General features: G+C 38.4%; 1 protein-coding gene across 1 annotated transcript in view; it reads right to left on the reverse strand.

Moving 5' to 3' along the window:
• Positions 1-797: 797 nt before the first annotated feature.
• Positions 798-25,423, reverse strand: part of LOC140906753 (desmoglein-4-like) — a 34,577-nt gene continuing 9,951 nt past the window's right edge. The window contains exons 4-16 of the mRNA XM_073331328.1: positions 24,481-24,636; positions 24,152-24,299; positions 21,835-21,998; positions 21,404-21,538; positions 19,076-19,261; positions 17,201-17,472; positions 13,884-14,026; positions 12,077-12,298; positions 10,197-10,556; positions 5,950-6,098; positions 5,556-5,619; positions 3,374-3,591; positions 798-1,766 (exon numbers count right to left, since the gene is read on the reverse strand). Of these exons, the coding sequence (XP_073187429.1) occupies positions 798-1,766; positions 3,374-3,591; positions 5,556-5,619; positions 5,950-6,098; positions 10,197-10,556; positions 12,077-12,298; positions 13,884-14,026; positions 17,201-17,472; positions 19,076-19,261; positions 21,404-21,538; positions 21,835-21,998; positions 24,152-24,299; positions 24,481-24,636 (3,186 nt within the window). The remainder of the gene's footprint in view (positions 1,767-3,373; positions 3,592-5,555; positions 5,620-5,949; positions 6,099-10,196; positions 10,557-12,076; positions 12,299-13,883; positions 14,027-17,200; positions 17,473-19,075; positions 19,262-21,403; positions 21,539-21,834; positions 21,999-24,151; positions 24,300-24,480; positions 24,637-25,423) is intronic.

Genomic DNA, 25,423 nt, shown 5'->3' on the forward strand with positions numbered 1-25,423 from the left:
CGAGACAGCACTGCACTACTGCCACACCACATCTGGGAGAGGGGCAGTTAATCAGTCACAGGGCCATTAATCCTAATTTAAATAAAGGCCAAAGATATCATGACAGGCCATAAATATGATAAAATATCTCAGCATGGGCGCCATATGAAATTCATGCGTGTCAGTACGATACACATACAGTGATTCCGTCTCACTGACACATTCTGATACTAAGCTCTTTCTCCTGGACCAATTTTAAGCTCATTTTAAACTTAGCTGAGTAAGTATTGGAAATGGATATCCAATATGAAATTTTTGCTCTGGATAGACTCTGCATAAATCGGTTGCTCCTGAACCAAATTAACTGTTCAAATTGGTCCTAAATATTTCAGCACAGCTCCAGTGCTGTTCCATTTTCATATTGCCTGAGAAATATGGCAGGGAAATAGAGAGCACACTGACTAATGTATATTAGGAGGGCGATGTTTTGAATGAATGATATTCTCACTCTTAACACTGACAATATGCAAAAGCCATGCTATGGAAGAGGAAGCACCATCTGTTTTTAGCACTGCATTTGTAATAATAAAAGAAAATATTTAAAGTTGCTTACCTGAACTTTCCCCCATTGACAATGTTTCTGTGTTTCACTTTGAAACTGGATAGCTTTACGAGATTCTTACTCAGACAAGAATCACAGGAATTTTAGTACTATTTGCTAGTTATAAATAATAAAAATATACTTAGGTATATTTAGTAAGAGTTAAAAATTTCAATGTAAATCATGATCTCTGCAGAAAAATATACTAATAGAAGCCTTACTGATTAGCATACTGTACCGTGCTGTATTTTGTTACCCTTCTTCGAGATGTACCAGGGGAAACGGATCCAACTGTCTGGCTAAGATGAGTGTCAGCACTAAGCATTTGACCAGTCATGCTGCTCATGCCCCCCATTCCACTGATGCCCACCATACCGCTCATGCCCCCCATGCTGCCCATGCCAGGGCCAGATACTACTCTCTCTGTAACAACCACATTATGTGCATTTGATAGCTCAGAAGGAATAGTTAAACTGCCTGGCAGACCAGAGGCAGGTCTAATCACCCGTTCTGTCACCACTACATTTGATGCATCTGCTAAATCAGGGATACTCAAAGAAGGGGGTAACCTTGAGCCAGGTGCAATTACCCTTTCTGTGACTACAACATTTGCCCCATCTGTTAGATCAGGAATATCTAGAATGCCGCGCAAATCAGAGGCGGCGGCAGGAGCAAGCACCCTTTCTGTTACAACAACATTTGATGCACGGACAGGATCGACACTAAGTGTGGGTGGTTGAAAAGTTGAGCCGGATGTGTAGGTCTCAGTCACCATTACATTACCATGGAGCGAAGGATCAGGTATAGGCCTTGCAGGCTGTAGCGTAGAACCAGATGTGTAAGTGTTTTCGGTAACAATTGTTGTACTACCAACTGTGGGAGGCATAGACGAAGATTCATTAACGATGATCGTAGTTCCAGGTGGTGGCAGCTTTAGATCACTTTCAATATTCGGAAAGGTAGCACTAACACCTGGAATGGGTTCGATGACTTTGCCTAAACAGATTTCTGCCAAGGTCTTAAATTTTGGTCCTAATGTATCTAAATAGGTGTCATCGATATCTTCTCCAATAAAACTGCAGCAGCCAATGGAACCAACAGGAGTACCTATTCCTTCGTGATCATATATTAGTAGACAATCATTTGCTGGTCGGCCTTCATCTTCATCTGCATAGGCAAATGCTTTCTGAAGGAGAAAAAGGGAAAACAGAATTAGACTGACTTTTTTCTGTAGATCAGATGAGATCAAATATTAGCAATCTTTATACTGGTGCCTTTCACAAAGAATTTAATGACTTAGGGCTTGTCTACCCTGCCAATTGAACGACAAAACTTTTGTCATTCACAGCCCCCCTCCCCCGCCCCAAAAGACAAAAGTTTTGCAGTGGCAAGTGGCAGTGTAAACGGCTCGTCAGCAGCAGCACTCTCCTGTCAACAATGTGAACTCCGCTGGTAGGGGGTGGAAGTATTTGTCTGCAAAAGTGCCAACTTTTAGCGTCATGGCCATGTGGACACGGCCATGTTGCTAAAAGCCGTGTAGTGTAGACGAAGCCTTAGTGTCAAAAACAGGAGGAAGAGATGTTGAATATCTGAGGCATAATGGGAGGGATCATTGTGATTTGCCTGTTAACAAGTAGGCCCCTGAACCTTTGTTCATGGTGCATTATCTTCCAGATATTGTGCCTCTTGCAGAAGAGCTGCAGAGCTATGCCTCTGTAATGTTTCAAGTGGGACCAGAACTGAAGCAGCTGATTTGTGCCCTGTAGGTCATCTACCAATTGTAGATTTCTGGCATGCATGAACTCCCAGGCAGAATGTGACCTACTGTAATAATACCACAGAACACAGGTGACTACAACTACAAGTGGATAAAAGCAGTGAGAAAATTTAGCCATTAATATTTGTGTGAATTTTTAATAAAATGTCTACTTCTCAGTATTTGTCACCCTTTTATGCTTGCTTTCTGACCTTTAACATTTAACCTCTCAAGCTTTTGCTAGGGCAAGTACTTATGAAGAATGAAATTTGAGTTCAAATATCCACCAGAAACAAATTTTGATAGTATATTTAGTTATAACATTTGAGACGCAAGGGTCATGTTGTTAGCTAACAACATAGTCCCATGATATTGTTTCTGTTCCACATTTAAATGACTCGTGTAACTAATCAACATTGTGCAAATTGAATTTTACATTTGAATATACAATTTGCATTTCACACCATGTTGGTTAGTTACCTTAGTCATCCATTCTGGGAACAGAGACAATAAGAAAAGAACAAGCCAGTGGGAAGTGATAATATTTACAGTTAATGAACTATGCCCTAACCAAGCATTATTTGATGAAGAAATTCATGAGCAATTTTGAATAAAAAATATATTCAAGAATTTCATGATCTAGTCATAGATAATTCACAAACAGAAAAAAGATGACATTCATCAAATACATGAGTTGCTATGAATTATCTGCCAGCTCTAATCCTAACCAAGGCAATGATAAATCATATTAATAACCAGTTTGACAATTAATGAAAATGTTCACTGTATCCCTCAACTGGGGATGCTATTGAGCATTCAGATTATTATATCAACAACACATAAAGCAATTTCATTTATCATTACCTTTTTTTCTTATCAATGTACACAATGGGCTTGATTGTCCTCTCAGTTACACCATTTACACTATGTAACTCTTTTGATTTCATTGAAGTTACTTGTCAGTTACACAGGTGTAAATCCAATTAGAATCTGACATTATCTAGACAAATATATTAAAAATCAGGTAGATAAATTACCTCCGAGAAGTAGCTGTCTAAGAAAGCCATATTCACTCCTCCTTCTCTATACTCTCTTAATGTCCCTCCAATTGACTCTTTTTTCCCCATTGTTCCATAGGCAGTTGCTGCCCCATAGCTGTTAGTTGTTCCATAAGCTACAGCTGTTCCGAGCCCTGTAGTTTCTTCAAGTCCTGAAGTTACCACTGCTCCTCCTCCATATGTATTTGTATAAATGTCTGAAAATAGAAAAAAATATTATCCTAGAATACACTGTGAGGAAAACTTTCACTGAAATTACTTGCTCACCATTTGATTACTACAAACATTAAAAAAAATCTAGTAAGCCATCAATTAAGGGCAGTTTGGGCTAGTGTCAATTACAGATTCGGACAGGCATGTGCTATAGTGCTAAATAGTGGAATTGCAATAAAAATTAAATGCATGCAAATATACACTTACAATCTTCCTGATTTTCTGTAAGATTCTGGGCCTATATTTGCATACACAATACAGAATGTGCTTGAAAAAATCCTTAATTTGCATATGCACATGATAGGTGCCTATGTAGTCATGTGTGTGCATATATCAGGGACTTGCATGAGTATGTCTGATTTTGTACTTTAATATATGGAATGCATAAGTGTGCACCTATAATCTTACTGAAAATCAGTCCCTATGTTTACTGGATGTTAAGAACAGAAAGACCCGTCTGCCTTTGCTGTGCATAATTGTTCAAAAGTAGTGTTTCTGGGGGGAAAATAAAAGGCAATAGCTAAAGTATATAAATATAGTATTCCTAATGCAGAATGAAAAATTCCTTTTTTAAAGTTCTGTATGTTGTGTGGAATTTTCTTTTCTCCAGAAGTCTTTATATGAGATCAATCAATGAATTGATTGATCGGGGGGGGGGGGGGGGGGGAGCGATAGCTCAGTGGTTTGAGCATTGGCCTGCTAAACCCAGGGTTGTGAGTTCAATCCTTGAGGGGGCCATTTGGGATCTGGGGCAAAAACTGGGGGGATTGGTCCTGCTTTGAGCACAGGTGGCTGGACTAGATGACCTCCTGAGGTCCCTTCCAACCCTGGTATTCTATGATTCTATGAATTGGTCTCAAATGTCAACTTGTACTAAAACAATTAGTTGTTCGGTCACTATTGTCTTGACTATGCCGGTGGTAAGTTATACCCATAAACCAAATTTTGCTTTCATTTATACCCAGTCACCTTTGTTGATTTTAACTGATGTTAGAGTTTGGCCCATAGGCTCTTGCAAGAGGACTGAAGAGAAGGATGGGAAAGAAGTTGCAAATATCTTAATCCTGTAGTCATTATTCCGGCAAAGCTCCCCATGACATCAATGAATAAAAATTCCCATTCTCAGAACCATAAGATTTCATCTTTTGATTTATCTCGAGGGTAACACATTTTTTGTCTATAAATGGCCATCACAGAATATGATTTGTGGAAGGGAATTCCTTGCTGGCATCAACCTAGTGGAGGTGGCTGCTGTGTCCACCATCCTCACCTCATGCTTTGGCATAGGGGGCGTACTGGGGGAAGGAAGAGCCATGGTTAAACTGATTCTCCACTGGCATAAGATCTCTAAGGGACCTTATAGCAGGGGTATAAATTAGAGCATCACAAAGGCTGCTCTAGCGGATGTTGTGTCTGGGCTGACAAAGGATCAGGGAGCAGAAACTAGCTCCCTGGCAGTCCCCGCCCTCCTCTGTGCCAAACTTTGCTTAAAGTCAGGGAAGAACTGAACTCTCTAGCTATTACTGAGAATTACATTATTCCAATACTGAAAATGATTTTTGCTTATATTTCTTACACTGTATCTGAAATAGTTAATTTTGATAAGAAAAAATAATTTGCTAACTGGAATGTTAAAGCAAGATGTATTTTGGCTTGAAAGCACCAGCAAATATTTCAAAACAATTATTTCTTAAACACATAGCTAAGGCCCAAATCTACCTGTACCTAAGGCTCAAACCTTACTCACATGAGTAGCTCTTTACTCACATGACAAATCCCACTGACTTCAATGAGACTATTTGTATGAGTAAATGTTGTGGGATTGGGCCCTCGCTTGGAAAATGAAACCTTTTAAATCAGATAATGGCCTTTTATATCAAAAGGACATTCCATGCTGAAAGATGCCTCTCTGCATTACAAAATTTAGAGAAGTTCAGAGTCTACTTACCAGAGGAGTCAGCAAAGTCACCTGCAGTGGCAGCTGCTTTTGATGCACTGATGCCTTTGATATCCTGGAAAATAATATTTCAGCTGTTTAAATACGCACTAAGATCACCATTTGGTTACCTGGCTCTTTTTTAAAATTTGTGATTTACATAGAAGGAAAGGTCAGCTGTAACACTTTACAAAGTCTGAGCCTGATCCTGCACCTTTACTCAGGTATTTACTCAGGCTCTTAAAGCCTATGTAAGTCAATGAACAAACTTGCATGCATAATAGTTTGCACTATCAATTCCTTTATTTAAAAAAAGACGCAGCACCGTAATGTGTCCCAATTCTAGGCATTATGATAGAATTAATTCTATGTACAAACAACAGTGTTTTACAAACTATGAACTGACCTTGTCTTCAGGATGTGCTCCTTCAATTCCCCATGAATGAATTGCTCCTTCTGTGCATTCAGGTACTGGCTCAAATCCGGCCCCAACGCCACCTACAGGTCTAGCTCCATAACCACAACAGTCACTCATTGCCATCAAAATTGGAAACACTAATGGAGAAAGAAACACAAAAGTAAATCAATTATATTTTTAAAACGTATTTCCATCTCTGAGTATATATCTACATCTAGATCTAGTTCTTCAGATTTCTTTTTCCTCAGAGGGCTGATGATCGGCACTTTCTGAAAATCTGACTCGCTTAAGATGTTTCAAGTTGGGAACTCAAAAACTGGGACACTGAGAATCACTAGTGACTTTTTGAAAATGCACATATTATTTTGTCATCAGGAGAACTTCTGCTTCCACTTGCAATGGAGTAAATCTGGAGCAGAGTGGAGTTACTAATCCAGATTTACTCCAGTATAACTGGGAACAGATTTTGGTCCATTCAGCTATACAGGTAACACTTTAAAACCAAACAGACTCAGGTTCAGGGAAACTTGAATCTACATGTATGAGCAGACATTTTCCTCAGAAGTCATTGTCAGAGTCTAAGCAAAAAGCCCTCTTATGTATATGCATTATGAGACAATCTTTAATTACATGATCACATGCTATAGTTTCCAAAGGACCATGCCTCATTCACAGAACGGGCAGTTATCCAAAATTTGTTTTTATCCTTCTCTTTCAATATGTGGTCCAAAGTCTTATTTGCTGTACACCTGCAAACCCTGTACCAAATACCAAATAATTAATTTTCTCATGTGCGCTTCTATGGTGCTCTTACCTTATCTGTATCTGAATACACCACAAAGATTATGGAGAGGTGAAGCAGAAGTATTATCACCACTTTACAACTGGAAATACTAAGGCAGAGAGAATAAGGTCAAAATGTCCACTGTTTTTGGGTGCTCAACTTGAAGACCCCTCACGCCTGATTTTTCAGAGTACTTAAAAATTGTATATGTTCAAAGAATAGCTCCAATTGACCAGGATATAATCCACTTCTCCAGGGCAGCATTCAGCCATGAGGCCCTCTTTTCTCTTCTTGCAAGCTCCTGCGTCCTTCACTATATACCTTCCAACTTTTACAATGCAAGAGCTCTACAGATAAGAGACTCATTCATGATAGAACCCTGACAATTCTGTGCACTGAATAAGGCAGAAGTCCTGTTGATAAAATAGTATGTGAACACGTAATTAAAGATTGTATCATAATGCATATGGACAAGAGGGCCAAATTAAATGTTCACAGGCAAACTTACTTCTGGCATTTCCTAAAGTCTGAGTTTGACTTTGCAACCTTAACGTTCTTTTAAAGCAGTTTTTAAAATGTTATTGCCTACGTTTTTAAAAAAGCAAACTGAAAAATTCCATCATGTGGAACCATATGGATCCCCACATGAGATACCAATAGGGTAGAGACCTCTACCACTTTAGACCACAGCACATACCTCTACCACTTGAGATAACAAAGTCAGTGGTTGCAGTGGTAGGTTATCCTCTATGTGGACCAGCCAGTAGAAGGGGATGACACATACTTGCCAGTGGGTTTCACAGCTACTTGCTAGACACCATCTCGAGACTCAGGAATAATGGGTTCAGTTCCAGGTTCTGGAGGGGAGTGTGCTCTAGTAGTTATAAACCCTTCTGCCCCTATGGCTCCAACCTGTCCCCCCTCTTGCTCCAATTCACTTGGCACATGTCTCTGTCAATCTCTGCTCCTATATACTCCTGCCTCTCTCCTACTCTGTTCCTCTCCAGCTCCCTGGCTGCTGCCCCCTCCCTCTCTGTCATCCCTGCCTCCACGCCTCCTTCCGTCAGCCCCTTCTGAACATATCCATCTCCACCCCTCAGCTCCTACTCCCATCTACTCCAGCTCCTTCCCCTCCCACTTTTCTCTTTCCCACTGCTCCTACTCTTCTTTTCTCCCCTCCACTGCACCTCACCCCTCTACATTCCAGTCAGGTTGATTCCTCCTTTTCCTCTTTGTGGCCTGAGCACTAGCATGGGATCATTGAGAGCAGAGGAGAATTCCCGTGAAGCTGAACACAGTGGACTTCAGCTGCCAAGAAGTGCAACTGCAGGAAAAGTTCTGCTATAGCCTCTGCAGTCCTGGACTGAAACATGCCCCACAGAGATGGAATCTGAAGAATTTAGCCACCAAACTCTACTCTACAAGTCTCTACGGAGCATGTGAGAACTGTGATTTGGTCTGATTTTCATAGGGACAACAAAGCATGGAAATGCTAGAGCTTCTCAATCAAATAGTTATAAGAATATTTTAACATCTGCACAACAGTGTATTTCCCTTAACCTAATCCTCAGAAACAGCTGAATTGTTTTAGCTGAAACTTTCAATGACAACAAAAACAAATCAGCCTGAGGCAGAAACCTGGCATGGAAAATTTCAGCCTGAACAGATTAAGTTTGGCAAAATTATAAGCATGGTCTTAAAATGGAAAGTGTCAGACTACCTTAACTATAGGTGTTTCTATGGTGGTTCTTAAAATTATAAATATCCTCTTCAGTGATTTGTATGTGAAATTTAGGCATTTGGGAAGACACATGAAAATTTCAAAACCTGGGGACCAAGATACATAAGACATACTAGTCTATTTGGACCCACACTTATGACCTTCTCTTCCATTTTGGTTCCCATTGATTTGTCCTGGTGGCCTGATGTTTGAATAGGGTGGTTTTCAACGTTTTTATTGTGCTTTACTGAATTATTGTACCCCAAGAATCTTGGTGAGAGAACATTTTATAAATAAATTGATTACGCTGAAAACCACAAAAAGGAAAATACATTTCCTGGTTGGGAAATTGAATGTTTAGAGCCAAGGAACAGACAAGTTAGGGATGGGGGATTTCTTTGGCCATGACCTACAAATAAATAACCTGTCATTTCTGCTGACTTTAAGAGGAGTAGTAAAATGCAAGGGAGTGGGCTGTGGATTATACAAAGTGCCTTACAACAATGGGCCAATGCAGCAAGGTTATGCATGCATATCTGCCCACACATATCACATTACAGGATTAAGGCCATGGTTTACCCTAGCAGCTATTGATTATAGAGGTGGTTTTCAAAGGCAAAAATGGGGCATAACTTTCACTGAAAGTCAATGGGTGCCTAACAGCTACTTGTATCTTTGAAAATCTTCACCTATTTTTATTTGCCCAATTGTAATCAAAGATTTAAAAATAAAGTACTAAAATGGGAAACAAATTAGATTCCTACAGTAGATGTAACCAATATTTGTGAATCAGGTCATTTCAAAATGTTGTCAGAAGGACATTCAGAATACTAGAAAGTTTTTATGTGGTGAGAATAATTTCTTACATGACTCTGAAATACACTAGAACAAAGAGTTTTTTTATGGTTAAAGCTCTTCATTTCTGACTAGCATGTTAAGAGCGGTCATACTGCTGAAAATTGTCACCATATGTGATTCTGGCATTATGGGAGGTCATTTCTAAAGTTCATATACCATATTTGCTGCTGAAACATGACAGTGTGGATGGATTCATTCTTTTCCTCCCCAGACCACAACTTCCATTGTTTGAAAAATGAGGACATATTTAAATAAGTGATGTATTCTAATTGTTCTCACAGAAAATATTAATTTTCATCAACATAATGGTCACCAGCTCAGAAATTGACTTCAACATTAGGGCCTTCATCTTGCTACCATTGAAGTTCATGACATTTTTTGTTCTGCCTTTACTGAAACCAGGATTGGGTTCGTATTTATTATTTTTTGGTTTATTTTCAGCTTAGCATGGACCACTCTTTTTAGAAATGTTTTGAAATAAGGAGGCTCATTTATGTTACTGAGATAAATGCAAGTTGTGGTAAAGTTTGAGAGCCTGCTTTTGCCCAGATTTTACTTACTCTTGATCCTAACCTCTACACTTCTTTCCGGTCCTGCCTAAACTCCCATTGACTTCAATGGGGGCAGCATAAGATCCTTATTATGATAAGGATAGTGATCTAGGAAAAAGCGATATATAAAAGGAGAGAAATAATAATTTCTGAATAAACTACATGCAAAAATTCATATTATTTACAGGATGCTTCTTTTTGTCCACAGAGATCCTCTGTGCCTCTATATTTTAATAAAAAAATAAAAAATGATTTTGGAAGAGTAAAACAGTACTCTTTGCATCGAGAGATCATTAAATAGCATACCTTATTGAATACTTACACACAAATATTAAGCCTCCAAGAAACATCAGAGCAATAGCAGGACCACCAAGTGTAGTCGTTCCACGCACCACAGGCAGGAATGTTGTAACAGGATTAGTAACCGTAACAACAGTAGCAGATGTAACAGTACTACCAATAGTGGCCTGGCGATCATCAATCGTCACAACGTCTGTAACTTTTTCGACAACAATTCTTTTTGTAGCACCAGTAATACATACTAGGAGGGTATCACAAAGACAGGCTTGCAAAGGAATTCTCTGTGGTCGTTCACATCTTCTGCCTTGGCTGTCTATCATATGGATATAGATGTCATAAATGAAAAACTCAATATTTTGAGTTCTCAGCTCTGCAGAGTAACCTTTTGAAAAAAAAAATAAAAGAATAATTTAAATTAAGAATCCTGCTTTAAATTTACTCTTTTCTAGACCTTTTGTGGCAATTCATTATTATGGTGTTTACAGTACAGAATATAAAGATTGAGAATAAGATGATACTCTCATGCTGAACCCGCCTGTTGCTGTTGCCTAGCTCTGTTGCTGATCTGCTCTGTGATATTGGGCAAGTCACTTCACTTGTCTGTGTTTAAATGGACAAGACAGACAAAGGGTAGAAGCAAAAGTAGACTAAGTTCTTTGGGACAATGATTACTCTTACTATGTATTTGTGTAATTCCTATTACATTGAGCCCTAGATCCCAGTTGGGGTTCTGGGTGCTATTGTAATATAAATAAAATAATGTATATTCAATTCAAAATTTACACTGTGCTGTTTGGTGTAACATGGTGGCAGGTTCTCCTATGGACCCACCTTCTCGGCAGGTTTTGACTCTTTGGGAGATGCTTAGTGAACCTTCTTGACTATGTTGCGAGTGTGGTTTATTAACTCCACCCTGGATATAAAGGTGGTGGAGTTAATAACTCCACTGAATGAGAAATCTAGGGAGTTGGGGTGAGACATTCTATGAGAAGAAAAGCCAAGCCTGGAGAGTAAGCTTGGTGTGGAGATTATTTTGAAGTGACTTGTTTATAACTCCCCCCCCCCAAAAAAAGGGGGTGATTTGACCCTATTCAAAATATGTGGACTTGTATTTACAGCATGGTTGGAACACCATTTGCTCACAGTCACTCTTTAAGTCATGTGATATTGTTTCCAGTCCCTGGTTGGATGTCTTACATAGCTAACTGAAAGAGTAATCTGTGACTATTACAATTTAAAATAGAATCTGAAAACCACACTATAATTTATGTAACTAATGTATTAAACTAATGTAGGGGACACTGCTTCCATTAAAGTCAGTGGCAAAAAACTTCAGGATTGTAGATTGTAATACAAATTGTATTTGCAATTCTAATATACTCACTTCATAAATCAAGTATTCTGTTGAGCAAGAAATTCATGGATAACATCATATAATTAATACATTTGGGATTTTCATGACATGTTCAGAACTCTTTGGGCAATTCACAAAACAAAATAATTACTAGATTAGCTTTAGACCCTCTTCAGCTATACACCCTATACACCATAATTGCAGTGCAGCAAAATAAAATCAAAAGCATAGCTGTCCCATGGAATCTTCATATAGGTTTATATTTTAAAGCTAATAATTTTAAATAAAATGCTAATAATGAGCCTCTTTCTCATCTTACACAGTTGAAAATCAGGAGCAACTCCAGTTAGTCAATGAACTATACCAATATAAAAACTATTCAAGTGAGTTCAGAATGAGGCCCAATAACTGTATTGTCCATCTTAATTTCTATTAGTTGCTTGATTATCATTGTCATCAATCTTACAAATAAACAAGCAAGCAAGAAAACCTTAAATGAGTTTTTATTTCTATGACTTACTATGTTATAAAAATTTAACTTTACTCACCATCTATTGGGCTAATACTCCATGAACTTCTTGCAGGCTGATTAACTATGATAAATGTAAAGGGAGGACTATATAGACCACCGTCCAGATCTTTTGCTGTGATAATAACTGTTGGAGAACTCATACATACTTTTCTCACTTCAGTATGAAGAATTGGACAGTTATAGTAGGAATCGTCAACTGTAAGCACAATGGTACCAGTGGAAGTTTTTGCAGGAACATCTGTCAACAATAATTGGTGTTAAAGAAGTATTCAAGGGGTTGTACATTTTCTTAAAATTTCTTACAGTTACAATTCAAGAATCAAATTTCTAACTGAACCCAAGCCTAACTTTATTTGTTCACACATTGATGGTGTGCTAATTAAAGTGACGGGGTTCAAATTTGCTCTCAGGTTACTCAGGTGTAAATCCAGAGTAACTCCATTGACTTCAACTGATTTAGCACCCATTAAAGTCTCTATGAAATCAATGGGGCTAGTTGCATGAATAAGTAAAGATTTGAAGGAATGGACGTCACTTTGGACTTCCATGGATGTAAGTGAAAACAGAATTTGGCTTCACAACTAAAGGTGGTTGAATAATGGAGAAAAAATTATGTGCATTTGTTTCTGATTATTTTTTTAATTATGGGAAATTTTCAAAATTTTTCCAACTCATTGTTCCCAACTGAGAAACACAGGCCACATTAATATCCCAAATCAAACTTATTTTGCAACTATTTGCTCCAGAAGCTAGAGCTTTGGACTGTTCAGTAGTATATTTGGAAGACATATCCCCATTTTTGATGGCAATGCTTTGTAATTAGAATCCTTGCTGGTTCTAAATCTTAAAATGATGGTGATTATCATTTATTATTTCAGAGCTATCAAAACACTCAAATCCTCCAGGTCTTCAAAGGTGGCAGCCATAAGAATAAATAGCACTCTAGTCTTTGGGTGCAGTACTAGCTGAGTTTAGAAGGCCTGAGCTCAGGACTACCTAAGGTTGATTGATTCATATGTGTTAGTCACACCTGATCTCAACTAACACTGGAGGGAAGGAAACTAGTTACATAATTTTTAGAACATCCTACACCTGCTAATCTTACTCATGTGTGATCCCATTGAAGATACTCCAGTGAATAATGGTTTGCAGAATCAGACCTATATTAGGGCTAGTCAAAAATTTTCCATCTAAACTGATTTTCAGTGGCTAATTTGGTTTTCATCTAAAGAGTGGCTGCTTTCTGTGCAAAAATCTCAATTTTTCATTAAATATTTCAGCCAAAAACTGAAAACTTTTGGCTGAAAATGAGAGTTGCAGTGCCTTGGGGGAGTTGTAGTTTGCTCCTCATGCCCCATTCTTCTCTATGGGAGGGAATACCGAGCTGGATGACATCTCCCACAATGCATCAGAGCCAGAGACTCCATGATGGTCAGCTTCTCATCAACAAGGAAAGTATGATGCATTTTGGGAGATGTAGTCCAGCTGGGGATCCCAGCCCATACAGGGGAATAAAGGACATAAGGAACAAACCTCAATTACCATCAAATATGAAACCTCCCATTTTTGGCTGAATTATTTTGGCTTTCCAGTTTCTGTTGAAAAATCAACATTTTTCTTGAAAATTTTTTATAAAAATTACAGTTCTTTTCATTTTTTGTTGAAGATTTCCATGTGAAAACACTTGACTTTGAGCCAGCTCCATCTTATACTTTTTGTTCAGAGAAATAGCCACTTTAATAGGATAGGAGACCAGTATTATTAGGGCCAGGACAGTTCTATAAACAAATACAAAATGACAAAGGGTAAATCTATTTTCTTACCTCTTGTAATAGCCAGCAACTCTGCTCTGTACAACCCATTGACTACATAGGATGACTCTCGATCAATAATTTTCTTCAAAGTGATTTCAGCAGTTCTGGAGTTGACGCTGAACCAGGCAGCTGGATCACGTCCCATTATATATCTGTTTTTGGTTTACAAAAACTGCTCAGGATTCTGTTTAATGTAAAGTACTACAAACATGAAAGTACCAGATACTCAGCTTGTATAAATTAGCGTAGTTTCATTGGCTTCAATGGACATACATACATCCTCAGCAATTTCCATCAGCTGAGGATGTGGCCTCAAATTTTGTTTTTATGAGAAAATTATTAATTTAACAGTTATACTGAAATAAAGTTTAATGTGTTGGAGAAATACAAATATACTAACAGGTTTTATAAACTATGATGTTGCATAAGAGTACAATGTTCATTACAGCTTTAAAATATATCTAACAGCAGCCTTCACACTACCTTTCCTTTATCCAGTATAATTAGCATGACAGAAAATCGGCCATATAATACAAGGATAATTCTATTCAGAAGATCTGGTGATATTTTAAACCTTTTAAGCAGACCTCATAAAATTTGTCACCAGAATCCCCTAGTATAAACTCATTACACTGTAATATACTGCTACGTATTTGTTAATTTTAAAATAATATTTGTCACTTTAAGATACTTCCATGTATGCTAAAGTCCGAGTTCTATAGTCCTTAATTAGGTAAATATACCATTGGCTTCAAAAGGAGATTTGCCTGAATAATACCTGGAGTATGGATTGAAGGATTTGGCCTTATATTTCCCCAGATCCATGCTGTTGTTAACATGATATCCCAGTCTAATAGTAACATAGGGCCTAATTCTGCAAACCCTTCCTAACACCAGTGAGTACCACTGAAATCATAGAATCATAGAATCATAGAATCATAGAATATCAGGGTTGGAAGGGACCCCAGAAGGTCATCTAGTCCAACCCCCTGCTCAAAGCAGGACCAATTCCCAGTTAAATCATCCCAGCCAGGGCTTTGTCAAGCCTGACCTTAAAAACCTCTAAGGAAGGAGATTCTACCACCTCCCTAGGTAACGCATTCCAGTGTTTCACCACCCTCTTAGTGAAAAAGTTTTTCCTAATATCCAATCTAAACCTCCCCCACTGCAACTTGAAATCCCATTGAACAGGCCTCTAGTAGTATGATATGACATCATATAGTTATATGACTTCGTATGTTATTTTCTGTTCTATGGAAAATTTCCAAACTCTCTCTTTCTTTCTTCCTATATATGTAATTTTCTATGTATTTAGGTAAATATATAGGCACTAGGAACTAATCCTGCTCCTATGGAAATCATCTGCAAATTATCCTGTTGATAATCTCTATGTACAGACAGACACAAAGTGAAATAAATTGCAAAATTACCACTGATTTCAACAGGAATAAATTATAGGTAGGGTGACCAGATGTCCCAATTTTAAAGGGACAGTCCTGTTTTTGAGGACTTTTCTTATATAGGCACCTATTACCCCCCATCCCCTGTCCCATTTTTTCACAGTTGCTATCTGGTCACCCTAATTATAGGATGAGCTGGTAGTGACTTCTATATTTAAGGTTTCAGAGTAGCAGCCATGTTAGTCTGTATTCGCAAAAAGGAGTACTTGTGGTACCTTAGAGACTAACAAATTTATTTGAGCATAAGCTTTCGTGAGCTACAGCTCACTTCATCGGATGCATTCCTTTCCTATATTTAAGCTACTCTTACTTTCTATTATAAAAAATGATTGTGATTTAAAAAAAATGTCGTCTTCTTACTGAGAAACGAACACCTACATTGTTTGCAGCAGACCTTTCAAATTTGGCAGGGAGAACCCCGCCCCCCCAGGCTAGATGAGAGAATTTCATTGTCTAATTAATTTCTATTCAGGTTCAGCTAAGTTATAAACTGTTAGGTGCTAGCATTTCCCCCCTCTTGCATTTAAGTCTCAGGAAAATTTGGGCAGCTTCGCAAAATAACATGTAACTAAACATGAATGTTCTAAAGAGCTGGGCCCTTGCTGCCACCAAAGCAGTGCCCTGAGAATGCCTGGCAGCCGCCAAAGAACAGGGAAGTAGGGAGAACACCTGGCATGGGCTCCCCTCCACCAAATTCCCCACGTCATGCTCCAGACCCAGCACATGTCCTAGCCGCCCTTCTCGTGGCACAGAAAGGGGAAGGTGCCCCTCACTTCTCAGGAAGTGTGAGAAAAATTTGGGCTGGGCTTCCCATTACCACTCCTCGGACCCAGGGTATATAATCAATAGTACATTCTTGGGACAAGTCTTTTCCTTCTGTAGTTTAAGTAGTAGAATTCTGTGCTGCAGAGATAAAAATCCAAGGTTCACCTGCTGATGATACTTGAGGGGATGTGGATAGTTGCAACTGTACATGGAATAGAATTTATTTTTATATTTTTCTAAAAAGGAAATTACAAAAAAGCCTCTTTTTTAAAAGAGAGTTATTTAGATTGCAAAATCAAACACTCAAAAGTTAGGAGATGCCAGATTCATGGTTGCCTGTGCAAACTTATTTGACCCCATTTGTGCATAAGTGTTATGATATAGTTTTTGAAGACATGATCTCATACTATTTTTTCCCAAAGGCTCCAGTCTCCTTCAGTGAATAGACTGGATGCACCAGGTACTAGAATTAAGGATTCCTGGGTGATCATAACACCTACATTTTCTAACTTGCGAGTGCTTGACTTCGCAGAATGTATGTTCTTTTAATGTAGTTTTTTGAATGTAATATATTATGAATCCTCAAAGGACAAACAATTGGATCAGAACAGATAATCTCATGTGACTAAAACCGATTTAGCACCATTGCTTTCCTAGCAGCTAATATTCATTAGGACCAGCCAGCTAGACATTGGCTGGGCAAGGTCCCATACTCATGAAACTATTTGAATTGTCTTTGGCAATACAGGGATGTGATGAATACTAAACTGTCTCTTTGGAATATACATTGCTGTGTAATGTCTTTTAGAAATGAAGAGACAATACTGTTGCTGACTTTCCTAAATGCTTCATTTAAAATGTATCTGTTACCATTTAGGATGAAACATTTTCAAATTATTTAAATGGTTATTTATTGCTTTATTGAGTTAGTTTTTGAAATCTTTCTTGTTTTGAAATGTGCATCCATGCCAGGCTCTGATTCTGTTCCATGGTCTGGAATAGAGGATTCCTTCCTCTCCCTGGGTATTCAGGTGCTCACATTATTATTCAGGCTGGATGCTGGGAGAGGATGTTGCTCACAGAGAGTAAAGACAGTCTTACCTGACATTTGATGCAATTTTTCCAGTTTCCTCATCAGTGGCTGTATATACTCCAACGACGTAATTAGTCATGGCAGCTGTTGATAAGCTTCTTGGCAGAAAAAAGCTCATTGAAGATGGACTAAAGCTTGGTGGTTCAATCACATTGTTTACATTTATTATTAGGGGTGTTCCACTAACTTGATACTGAGAAACAACTGAATGATGGAATGCAGCTTTGTTTCTAACACCAAAACTCAGTGGATAACTTTGCAAGTATTCATAATTCAGTGGCTAAAAATGTTAGAAACAAAGAAATAGGAACTTAGTCAAATCCATAAACACTCAGTTCATTCATTAATTTTAGATGAATGAACACCCCTCTAATCCCAGTGGATACTCTCTTACTGCCGTTAGAAAGGGATGTCCTTTGACTGGACAGCAGGGAACAAGAAATGTCCAAAACACATGCATGACAAGGATGGGGGCTGCTCCCACCTTTCGTTCTTTGCAAAGGTGGTTGGGGCCAGCTGATTCACTGCTGTGTGGCCCCTTTTGTCTATTGAAGCAAGCCCATGATTTTTGAAAGCCACTTACTCTCCAGCTGGGAAGGTATTTTGAGTCAGGGCTGTCTGGGGGAGATCTGCAAAAGGGACTACAGCTAGGAAGCCATTAAAGTTAAAGCTGAGCAGGATCCCAGGACCAGATGCCTGTCCTGCTGAACTCAAACTACACCCAGAACACAACTCCTAGTAAAGCTTAGGAATCCAACAGGGTAGACACAATCCCAGCTGCAGCACTCCAAAGATGTCAACAGCAGCCGCCAGGCTGCTTGCCTCATCGCTACCAGCTTGCCCCAGCTCCACTACAGCGGAACTCTTACACTGTGAAGGAGGGAGTTAGAGTATACCTGTCCTGTACAGATCCTAAATGTTATGAGACTGGGGGCTCTGACCCAGCAGACTTAGCAGGGGCAGGAACTCCTCTTCAAGTCTCTTTCTGCAGCTGATATTTTTCTTTGGCCTCCTTGCTATTCTAGTTCTTTCTATACTACTCCTCCAAGCCTCTGTCGGGTCTTTTATGTGCCACAGAAAAGAGATTTATGTAGCTGCCTTACAAAAGGGGAGGATTATGTGAGTATTTGCATAGTCACATAATCACATAGTACATGGGGCTTTGCTCAGAACACTGTTATTCTATGTATCACTCTAAATTTAGTTTTCTAATTCTAAAACCAAAATATTTATGCTCCTATAGAGCATAGATAAGTCATATGCTTTAAGACAAAGCACGTATAACTATTAATAGGGGGAACCTAAAGAAAAAAATCCATATGCTATGCTTAATCAAAGTTACATTAAGCTGAAAAAAGCCAAGAAATATAAAGTTAAAATTGACATCCCTTTTTTACTCTTTGTTTTTGCCACAGTGGAAGGAAAGAATGTTAGTCTTAACTTTTATTTTCTTTGCTCTTGCCAATGTGTATTGCTATATGAATAGCATACAGTGGCTATGTAAACCACAGCTCTGGTAAGGAACATGAATAGGGGCATCAAAAGCAAACTACCTGCACAGTGTAAAGACAAGGAGAATACAGTCATTGGCACTATAGGGAGTGTCCTGATGAGAGGCTCTCTCATGGAGGCATAACATGCGCATCCCTTGCCCAGGGTTGCCAGTCAGTGTGAGATAGTTGTGGGACCATAGCCCCTTCCCCAGTTAGGCTCTTTGAGGAAAATATCCAGCTCCACTCTCAGCATGGGATTCTCTTGCATCTTATACACAGGGAGTGCATGATTTGGGGTTCCCTTGCATTTATACACCCCAGCATCTGGCCCTTAATGATATAGAAATGTCATTTTAAAATCTGTGAATTATAATACTTATACATCCTTACCTTAATAACCCTCAGAATACCCTCATTAGTTGCTGGATCTGTTACGAATTCAAAGCAGTTGTCTTCATTGCCAGATATAAAGAAAAATTCTGCCAACCAGTTGTCCGAATACTGTTCATCAGCATCTATAGCTTGTATCCGTAGCAGTTCTGAACTGAGTGAATTTTCCACGATATTTGCTGAATACTAGAATGACAAATGCACACAAGCACTGAAAAGATATTTTGTAATGAAGAAGCACTATAGAGAAGCATATGTTGGTTTTACATTTCTGAAATATGTTATCTTCACAATCAATACTAGTTGTGAAAATATCATGTGCCCCACATAGGGTGTGGTTCTGATTGCTGATTCAAATGTGTGTATTGCCTCAGATGTCTCTGAAATCATCCTGGGTGAAATCAATGGGTGTTTTCCATGAGTAAGGACTGAAACAATCCTGCAGATGGACCTAATTTGTCCCCCACTTCATATGTATGAACAACCACTGTAGCTGGTTTCATGAGATGCAAAAGGAACCTGTGTATTTGTCATCAGACTTGTGTGTGTAGACCAGAGGCACTGACTTTTGTTTTTGCCAATGGGTGCTTTTGAAGACGTGTGTTGGGGGGGGGCACTCTGCAAATTTTGGGGGTGAGGCTATTTTCAGAATATTTATACGCTTCTTTCATATTCTAGTTATTTAATGACAGGTTTCAGAGTAGCAGCCGTGTTAGTCTGTATTCGCAAAAAGAACAGGAGTACTTGTGGCACCTTAGAGACTAACAAATTTATTTGAGCATAAGCTTTCGTGAGCTACAGCTCACTTCATTGGATGCATTTAATTATTAGTTATTTAATGTATCTTTACATGTATTGGTATCTTTACTATTTTAATAATGATTCAATTGTTACGAAGTACATAATTACATTATCATGAATTACAGTGTATTAAGATCATTGCAATCACCTATAAGCTGTCTTCACTAACAGTTTAAAGACATTAGGTCTCACTGTAGCTTTCTGGATGAAACTGTCAGCAGTCTTATTTACATCTAGGTTCCCTGGTATTATTTTGATACAAGTTAAGGACAGCTACATTATTCGGTTGCGTCTGTCCCATTGATGACTGGAGATCATTTTTAAGTCTTCTGAAGCAGGAGAATGAGTATTCCACAGTTCAGGATGATACAGGCACAGTGAGAAGGATTCTTATGAATTTGCAGTACTCTGGAAACACACGGCTGCTACTCTGAAACAAGTGCTTCCAGAGTACTGCAAATGACTCGAAGATGCTTATGCCCAAATAAATTTCAGGTTTCAGAGTAACAGCCGTGTTTGTCTGTATTCGCAAAAAGAAAAGGAGTACTTGTGGCACCTTAGAGACTAACCAATTTATTTGAGCATGAGCTTTCGTGAGCTACAGCTCACTTCATCGGATGCAAATAAATTTGTTAGTCTCTAAGGTGCCATTAGTCCCCCTCATACAGACTAACACGGCTACCACTCTGAAACCTTTCTTGATGGGTAACAGCTAAATTAGACACCATCCTTTTGTAGGTATAGTTGGGATTATATTTTGCCATGTGTATTACTTTGCATCTATCATTGAATTTCATCTGCCATTTTGTTGCCAAGTCACCCAGTTTTGTGAGATTCCTTTGTAACTCTTTGCAGTCTGTTTTGGACTTAACTATCTTGAATAATTTTGTATCATCTGCAAACTTTGCCACCTCACTGTTTACCCCTTTTTGAAGATCATTTATGAATATGTTGAACAGCACTGATCCCAGACCAGTACAAGACCCTGGTGGGGGGGGGGGAGTGGAGGGAAGTACCTATATTTACTTCTCTCCATTCTGAAAATGGACCATTTATTCCTACCCTTTATTTCCTATCTTTTAACTGGAGTGCCTGGGAATGCTTTCAGGATCATCTAACGATCCTTAATGTAATTTAATGACAAGCCTTTTGTTATCTTAATCACTCTGCCTCTGTTTATAAACAAACTCTCTTGCTGCAAGGACAGAAGTTGTTAGCAGCACAGAACTCACCACATTCCATACTCAAGCTCTGACTCCTGGGTGCTGAGCACCCACTATTTTTTCCCCTTGGGTGCTCGACCCAGGAGCACCCATGGAGTCGGTGCCTATGCTGTAGACCATGGGCCAGGTTGTGGAATGTTTACCTATGTTCGTGAACACTTGGTCATGTGAATAGTACCTTTTTGATAGGACTATTCACAGGAGCAAGTTCTCCCCAGAAGGAGTAAGGGCTTCACTGGTCATCTCTGTGATGTTAGGGCACAGAAATGTTAGTGATGCTACTTTTGATGGGAAAAAAACTTACTGAAGTCTGTGAAAGAGTTGGGAAATTATCGTTGACATCAATAACTTTAATAGCACAATTACAAAGGGAAGAGATTCCATCTGCAGCTCCATCGCGGTCTGAGGCTTTCACAACAAGAGAGTAGCTGCTATGTTGCTAAATTGGAAAGAAAAATGAACACATTATTTACAAGTAAAAACATAAAAACATAATGAAGAGTAATTTCTTGCTGCTCTTTTCAAATACACCAATTTGTTATAGATACAAATATTTGCTATAATACAGTAAAAAACCCATAATGTATCTATGTATTATAAAAAATAAAGCCTTTTCAATCTTCTATTTCACTTTTGTAACACTAAATACATTACTCTCTCTCTCTTTCTCTCTCTCTCCCTCACACACACACACACTTTCTTTCAGACTGAATATTAACATACTGAAGTTTTTACCTCTCTGTCAAGGAAATTTGCTATATGAACTTCTCCAGTATGTTTATTTAGAATAAACATTGATGCACCTGCAGGTTCCTGACTCTCTATCTTGTAGGCAATTTTGGAATTCAAGTGATTTGGTTCATCTGCATCCGTGGCAATTATTTTCATCACCAGAGTAGCTAGGAATTAAGACAATATCACTTAAATTGGCATAACAGCCCTATTTTGTTAATTTAAACTACTCAGCAAGACAAGCAGGCATAAAAACAAGAATAAAAAAGGAATAAAAACAACATAAAAAAAGAATTATATTACCTATAAGGAGCTATGTTTAGTTTCATTTACTAAGAAAATAATAGAAAGTACTTAATTTAGTAAAAAGGTGGCTGTACTTATTCCAAGTGAAATCTATAGTTTTGTGATCATTAACATTATTTACGCTCCATGGAAGTGGTTATCATGATGTGATAAGCAGAGGTTTGGAAACTTATATCATCAGTGAATTTTTAAAAAGGTAAAATCAGGATTGTAAACGATTTATGATTTTTCCCATATTAAGTGATTTTTATTTAAAGATTAAGAGATATGTTAGCAACCCTAGTATTTTGACATGCCAGCAAATAATCTCACAATAAATTATTGTGTTGTTTGTTGCAGATGATATACTGCACATATAATCACACTATATTTTTAAAATTGCATTCTGATCTCACATATACATGTAGGCTGCATAAACATTGATGTAAGTTTAGAATAACATAGTAACAACAAATTCAAAGTTTGTTTTAATGAAATCATGAAAATCAGACTTCACCCTGGGGTTTTTTGGAGAACATCTTCATATTCAGTAGTTTATGTTGATGCCTTCCTGGAATTTTGAATATGCATTTTACTTTGTCGTATTAATTACACCAAAATATGCTTTCATATTTGAATCTATCAAATGAGTTAATTTTATTCACAAGGCTTTAAACTGGACAGCTGGGTTTTAAGTTTCCTTAGGATAAAATTTTGCCTTTACTTTCAATGGTTAAAGTAGATGAATTTTGAAATTCTACGACCTGAGTTATACAGGAAGTCAGACTAAATGATCACAATGGTTCATTCGGGCCTTTAAAAAACTTATGAATACATGACAGGAAGTAGGGGGAGTTCACTGATTTTGTGGCTGTATGTTATCATGGTTGTTGATATCATATGGTTAAACAAATTGCATCATTTTGTGCAATGGGACATGGTAAGAGGAAAAGAATGGGGGCATTTGAAAGGAATCCATGTCCCTAAGCAGGCCTATAGCACATAGTGTGGAGCTGTGAAGGGGAACAACCACTTTGCTCTCAACCATCCTCTCCACCCACTCAAGGATTGCCAGGAGGGGAAACGGAACTGACAGAGCCATTAAGTGTCCCTTAGTTTCCTGCTTGGTGCATGGTACAGATATGGCAATATGTCCCTTTTTCATAAGAGGGAAGAGAATGCTGGAAGAAGCAGACTCTCCCCCTTTCATTTATTGACTTCCAGGGCTTGACTTCACTGCCTTGTGTTAGAATATGACTTGTGAAGAGTTGAGCTAAGTAAATGATGTTTCCCATAACATTGGGATCAATATAGACAAGGACAAGTTGTGGTCAGCATTGAATCAGCTACTTATGCTAAACCAGGTCACAGTAATCAATTACTTTTAAAAAAATGTTTTCTTAAAAAAGCATTACAAATTAAGACCACGTGGAGTAACTTGCAGGATTAGGGCCTAACAGAAAAAAGTTTCTGAATTCTTCTAATATAAAAGTTGGATATATAATATAAGTGTCCATAATTTAAAAAGCAGTAAGTGGTTTTCATCAGATTGGTTTTAAGACACAGTATGGGCTATCACAAAGTTAGGGCTTTGAACTTTCACATGTATAGTCATGTGAGTAATCTTTATAGTCCCATTCAGTTCAATGATACTAATGATGTGTGCAAAGATTATTCATGTAAGTAAGGTCAGTAGGAATTCTCTTGGTAGTAAGCCCTGTGCTTAGGAGGAAGGGTTTGCTGTATTAGGACTTTACTTTGCAGTTGCCAATGTCAGCCACATTTTTAGTTATACAAATACATTTTCAGATTAAGATGTATGAGGAAAAGGGTATTATATTTACCCTCAGAAACAAGTAATCAAACTTAAAAAGAAAAAAAAGAACCCATTTCCCTAAAAATTTCTAAATGTGAAAAGAATTACTTTAAGAACATTATGAGCAGATGAAAAAAAGCACGGTAATTGTCTTGCAGTCGCCTCTATTGCAATGGCGACTGACAATTGCTGTAATATGTACCCAGAATAGTTACTTACTCTCCATAGAGCTTTCTTCAATAGATCCCATAAACGTAGCTTGTGAAAATATCGGAGCATTGTCATTTATATCCAGAACTCTGACTCGAAGTTCAAGAGGCGGTTCTAAATCGATACCAGTAAGTGCATGTTTAGCAAAGCAGCGAATCTGGATAAAGAGGGTTACAAATATATAATAATTGAAAAGAAGAAGAAACAAACTCAAATTTTGAAAATAATTATGAATTGAAACTTTTCTTCCCTCTCTGTCAGCATTCATCAAAAGAAGGCATCAAATAAAAAAGAAAGGAGAATATACTGTGGTAATAAATGGATTGTACAACACTTACAACAAATACTGGGGTCAACTCTCGATCAACTATTGATGTTATATTAATTTCTCCAGTTCTTGAATTAATAATAAAGATCCCATAAGGTGGCTGATCAATCCCTATTCCAGAGATGCTGTATACAATTGGCTGGTTTTCTTCACAATCTGATCGAATCTACAATAATAGACAAATGGAAAATATTATGTTTATTACAGTTTACTGAGAACACAAGTGATGGCTTCTCCCCTCAAAAAATCATACAGAATTCTCAGTTACTCTCCTCTTACTCTCCTCTCGGGCCCCGCAGACTGCTTTTTGCCAGTCTTCTCTTTAACATGGTTGGCTGGATGTAGCCCCTGAGAGAGCTTTCCAGTGCTGCTCTTTCAGGATATGTCTACACTGCAATTAAACACCCATGGCTGGTCTGTGTAAGCTGACTCAGACTTGTGGGGATTGGGCTGCGGGGCTATAAAAGTGCAGTGTGAACGTTTGGGCTTGGGCTGGAGCCTGGGCTCTGGGACCCTCCTGCTCTTCTGCCCCATTGCCTCCCTGCACACTAGTCAGACACCATCCCAATCCTTGATCTCAGGGATTCCTCAAAGTGGGTCGGGAAAGAGAGCGCCATTAAAATGTGATAGTGTAGCTGGCATCAGACAGAATCTGTGCTGCACCTCCCAAAAAATGGAGCAGCATTCATGCTCCACTTGTGCTCTAGGAGGCCTCCGTACTGCCCCAAGAATACTCAGTACCACAATCTAGCCCACAGCTTTCTGATCTTATGTGGGTATGGTTATCGCAGTAGAACCAGCAGCTCTAGAGCTCCTTCCCTCTCTTATTCTGCCTTTTTTCTTTTGGACATTCTAGGCAAAATCTATATTTGAAGGTCTCCACCAATTAGCTCAGTTAGGTCTCTAGCTTTATCAGTTTTTCTTTGCAACATACTTTCTAATCACTAAACAAC

The sequence above is a fragment of the Lepidochelys kempii genome, chromosome 2 (genome assembly GCF_965140265.1).
Source record: "Lepidochelys kempii isolate rLepKem1 chromosome 2, rLepKem1.hap2, whole genome shotgun sequence".
Taxonomy (NCBI): Eukaryota; Metazoa; Chordata; order Testudines; family Cheloniidae; genus Lepidochelys; species Lepidochelys kempii.